General features: G+C 54.8%; 1 protein-coding gene across 1 annotated transcript in view; it reads left to right on the plus strand.

Moving 5' to 3' along the window:
• Positions 1–4701, plus strand: part of Grin2d (glutamate ionotropic receptor NMDA type subunit 2D) — a gene marked incomplete at its 5' end in the record, with an annotated part of 30541 nt that overhangs the window by 10617 nt on the left and 15223 nt on the right. The window contains 4 exons of the mRNA XM_019210047.1: positions 1410–1500; positions 2389–2541; positions 2744–2973; positions 4442–4602. Coding sequence (XP_019065592.1) covers positions 1410–1500; positions 2389–2541; positions 2744–2973; positions 4442–4602 — 635 coding nt within the window. The remainder of the gene's footprint in view (positions 1–1409; positions 1501–2388; positions 2542–2743; positions 2974–4441; positions 4603–4701) is intronic.

Raw genomic sequence — 4701 nt, forward strand, 5'->3', positions numbered from 1 at the left:
GACAGGGAGCCAGACTTTGACAAGGATGGAGCAACTGTCCCTAACCATGTGGGATCAGAAGCCCGTGTTCCGAAGAGCGTGGCGGCACTTGCCTGTAATCCCAGCACTGTGATAGCTGAGGCAGGAGGATCTCTGAACTACATAGTGAGAGTCTGTGTGACTTCCGGCGAAGTGATACATTTCTGAGTTCATGTTCCTTACTCTGTAAGATGGGAGAAATAAGGTCCCCTACCAGAAGGATTTTTTTTCTTGTATCAGGAATTGAACTCAGGGCCTTGCACTTGCCAGGCAGGAGTGGCACGGCACCCCTGAGCTACACCTCCGCTCACCAGAACAAATTTTATCATGAAGAAGGCTGAACTCAGGAGCCTTCTCTTGCTGTACACATCGCAGCCCTGCTTTTGTATTCATAGTTGCAGTCTTTTCTTAAAGCGAGCCTTCCAAATTGTGTATACTTCAGGCTTCACAAAAGCCAAGCCTTCCCCTGTGTCTCAGTGTGAGATGAAGAGCAGAGATTAGCACGGCTCCGGCACATTATAAGCACTCAAGTCACCCATCCATAGCACTGAGCACCCGCTACGTGCCAGGCTCTGGGCTGCTTGCTGAGACCGAATGGAGAGCGAGACAGATCCCTGCCCTCTAGGAGCTCTGAGCCTCATGGGGAAGGCGGAAAGGAAACTTAAACCAGTACACAGGCTATTCCACGGGTGATAGACACCAAGACAAAGGAGCCAGGGCGAAGAGATGGAGAGGAGTGGGGGACAGGGCAGAAGGTGAAGGCTGAGTGGGAGCGGGCAGGTTTTGCAGGACCTCAAATGCCACCAAAAGAAGTCTGCCTTTTGGTTTTACTGCAGTGGCAAGGGGTCTAACTCTAGAAGACAATATGGGACCTAAGGTCAGCCCTGTGGGAGCAGGAGGCTGGCTACGAGGCCACCTCAAGGCCTGTGTCAGAGAAAGGATGTCATGCACAGCAGGAAGGTGGCAGTGGGGTGAGAGAAGTAGACAGACCCAGGTTGTGAGTAGGAAGATGATCCCAGAGGGGCCGGTGGCTCTGCAGTGGACTGGGTAGAAATCCCGTCTGCTGAGCAGGAGTCGGGAGAGATGTGCAGCCCACGTCAGGGCCTGCTGGCTCTAGGAAGCTGGAGCAGAGCTCCTGGGAAAGGAGGAGCTGGAAGGAGAGGTGTCCCTTCCGGTGCGTTATTATTTTCCGCACACACGCGCACGCACCCCCACCTTGTCCCTGGCAGCCTTTTTCTTGTGCCGCAGTCCCAGCAGGGCACACTGGGAAGAAGCCAGGTGTGGGGCCCCTCCCTCCAGGCAGCACAGGGCAGGGCGGTGACAGGCCCCGATTTATGCCCCCCACCCCAAGTTTCCCTGCAGAGGTGACAGGTGGTCCTCCAATGTCGCAGCGACAGTCCAGGGTGGTGACCTTGTCCCGTGACGGGGACAGTCTGAGAGGTGGAACCCTGAGCTCCCAGAGGCGACACACAGTTGCTGAATGTGAGAGGGGACATGCCAGGAGCACCGTCAATGATGTTCAGGGCAGGTGGCATCTCTGGAAGGGTGTGGAGGTGAGGGTGTGGCTCGATGGTGGTTATAGAGTGGCCCAGTGACAATGATGTGGCCGGAGAGGAGGGCAGGACCTGGCTGAGGGGCAGGGACTTTATCTTGGAGTTCTGGGGCACCGTGGCAAGGCTCTGAGGGAGGGGTGCAGAGTCACCTCTCAGCCATGGGGGCGTTGGGCGGAGCCAGATGGTCCCGGGAGCAGACGAAGGGCGCGCGATGTTGGCCATGAGAATGGAGTGGCCACCCCGATCCACGGGGCAGGAGGAAGAGCGGGAGAGAGAGAGGATGGCAGAGGGGTCGGATGGGTGTGGAGCTGGCCTGTGTCAGTGCAGGACATAAGTGGCCTGGAGGATGGGTCTGAGGCCCAGATAACAGTTAGCAAACAGCTGAGATTGGGTGTTAAAGCCACAGAAAAATGGGGACGGATGTGGTGATGCTGTAATCCCAGCACTCCGGAGGCTGAGGCAGGAGAATCGCCATGAATATCGAGACCAGCTTGGGTTACGTACTAAGTTCAAGCCCAGCCTGGACTACATAGCAAGGCCGTGTCTCAAACACACACACACACCACTGACATGGGTGCAACGGCTCTGAGAGAGACTGCCTCTTAGGCTTCTGTGTGGGCCGTAGGGCTGCCCTAAGATTGGGACTTCTTTATTTTGGGGGGTACTGGAGGTCAAACTCAGGACGTCATGCTTGGCAGGCAGGCGCTGTGCCACTGAGATAAATCCCCAGCCCACGACTGGGAACCAGGATGGCATCAGATCTGGCTGAACTCCCTTTGCTTGTCTTCTGTGCCCCCCAGTCCTTTGCTTGACTGAGTCATGACGCTACCTCCCTTGTCCCTAGAGCCCTACAGCCCCGCTGTGTGGGTGATGATGTTTGTCATGTGCCTCACTGTGGTCGCCGTCACTGTTTTCATCTTCGAGTACCTCAGTCCCGTGGGCTACAACCGCAGCCTGGCCACGGGCAAGCGTGAGTCCCTTTCCTTATTCACCCCACTGCACAGCTCCCCTACCACACGTGGAACTACATTTCCTAGCAGCCCTTGAGGCAGAGCCATAGCCTGGTGGGGGGCACACAAGGCCCCAAGGGCCATTGGGAGCTGTAGTTCTTTCTGCTCCATCATGGAGCAGAAGGGATCTGGGGTCCATGTCCCGGTCCTGGCCCCCTGCAGGCCCTGGCGGCTCAACATTCACCATTGGGAAATCCATCTGGCTGCTCTGGGCCCTGGTGTTCAATAACTCGGTGCCTGTGGAGAACCCCCGGGGAACCACCAGCAAAATCATGGTGCTGGTGTGGGCCTTCTTCGCCGTCATCTTCCTCGCCAGCTACACCGCCAACCTGGCCGCCTTCATGATCCAGGAGGAGTATGTGGACACCGTGTCTGGGCTCAGTGACCGCAAGGTGTGTGGAGGAAGGTGGTGGCTGTGGTTGGAGCACACAGCGTGGCTTGTGGCTGGCCAGAGGGGGATTCCAGGGCATCCTGCCCAAGAAGAATCCCAGGATGTAATGTTCTGCAAGGAGGCTGTTTCACAGTGAACCTTTAAAGTGTTCCTGGGGAAAAGGGGTCCCCAATGTTCTAGTGGCAGTGTCACCAAACAGGATATTCTAGACTAGTATGGCTCTCAAATAGGAAGATTAGATGGCTATTTTATTTATTTATTGGTACTGAGGTTTGAACCCAGGGCCTTTCCACCCCCTCCCCCTTTGGTACCAGAGATTGAACTCAGTACCTTGCTTGTCAGGCAGGCGCGGTGCCTGTGAACTAAATCCCCGGCCCATCTTCCAACCCTTTGTAAAAGTTTTAAATTTTGGGCTGGGTAAGGTGGCACAAGCCTGTAATTGCAGGACTTGGGAAGCTGAGGCAGGAGGATTGCCAAGAATTCAAGGCCAGGCTTGGCTACACAGTGAATTCAAGGATAGCCTGAATTTTAGAGTGAGACCCTGACTAAAATAAATAAATTTTGGGACAGAGTTTCACTAAGTTACTAAGTTGCCCAGGCTGGGCTCAAACTTGCCATCCTCCTGCCTCAGCCTCCCAGACTCCTGGGACTACAGGCATGTACCACCATGCCTGGCTCAAATGATTTGTTTCTGAAACTTCTAATTCATCCAAGATTAGTGCTTTAGTAAAATACAGCTCCAATGAATTACTAGAAAAGTAAAATAAAATTTAAAAACCAAGACAAACAAAAGTCAACCCCAATTTTTATTTATTGGATTCAACAGATGTAAAACTATCCCATTACAGTGGTCCAGATGCTACATCTCTTGGTTTCTGCACTTACCTCACTGGGCTTACAATGTATTCCTGGACGAAAGGGGAACACTCTGAGACAGGAGTGGTTCACCAGCCATGACCTGTGACAGGGTTGAGAAATCAACTCAGTGGGTTGAAATAAGCATTTTTCCAACATTACGGAACAGAACAATACAGAAATACATTGTGTTGACTGTGTCTTACCTAGGATGGAGGGAGAACCATGGTTTTATGAAATCTGTAGTCATAAACACACCTGATGCTGGCCCAGCACACACCCACCTGGCTACAGCTGTTGCTAAACTAGTCACCTGTTTCTGAATAAACTAGTAGAAGCTGCCCTCACCCCTGCTGCGATCCAGCAATCTGAAGGTTAACGCCTGGCACGGCAGAACTCCTAGCTCCCCCTGCCTGAGCTGGGCCTCTGATAACCTGTGTGCAGCCAGGCATGCTGGGTAGGAGCAGCGACACATTCCCTGGGGTAGTGAGCTAATCTGGGAAACGCTCCTGAGGCCCGGGTGTCTGCCAGGTGGCAGGTACCCTCCGGAATGGGGCATCGGGTTGGGGACCTTCCTGGGGGAGAAGCCTTAATAACTCTGCCTTCTGCCCCAGTTCCAGCGGCCCCAGGAACAGTACCCACCCTTGAAGTTCGGGACAGTGCCCAACGGGTCCACGGAGAAGAACATCCGCAGCAACTACCCCGACATGCACAGCTACATGGTGCGCTACAACCAGCCCCGCGTGGAGGAGGCGCTCACGCAGCTCAAGGCAGGGTCAGCGCAGACTCTGGTGGGCGTGGGGGCGGGGAGGGGGGAGGGGGAGGCCATGGGGGGGCTCTGGCGGGGCGGGGGGGGGTCTGGGGTGGTTCCAGG

This window comes from Fukomys damarensis, unplaced genomic scaffold, assembly GCF_012274545.1.
Source record: "Fukomys damarensis isolate Sample0158 unplaced genomic scaffold, DMR_v1.0_HiC HiC_scaffold_19, whole genome shotgun sequence".
Taxonomy (NCBI): domain Eukaryota; kingdom Metazoa; phylum Chordata; class Mammalia; order Rodentia; family Bathyergidae; genus Fukomys; species Fukomys damarensis.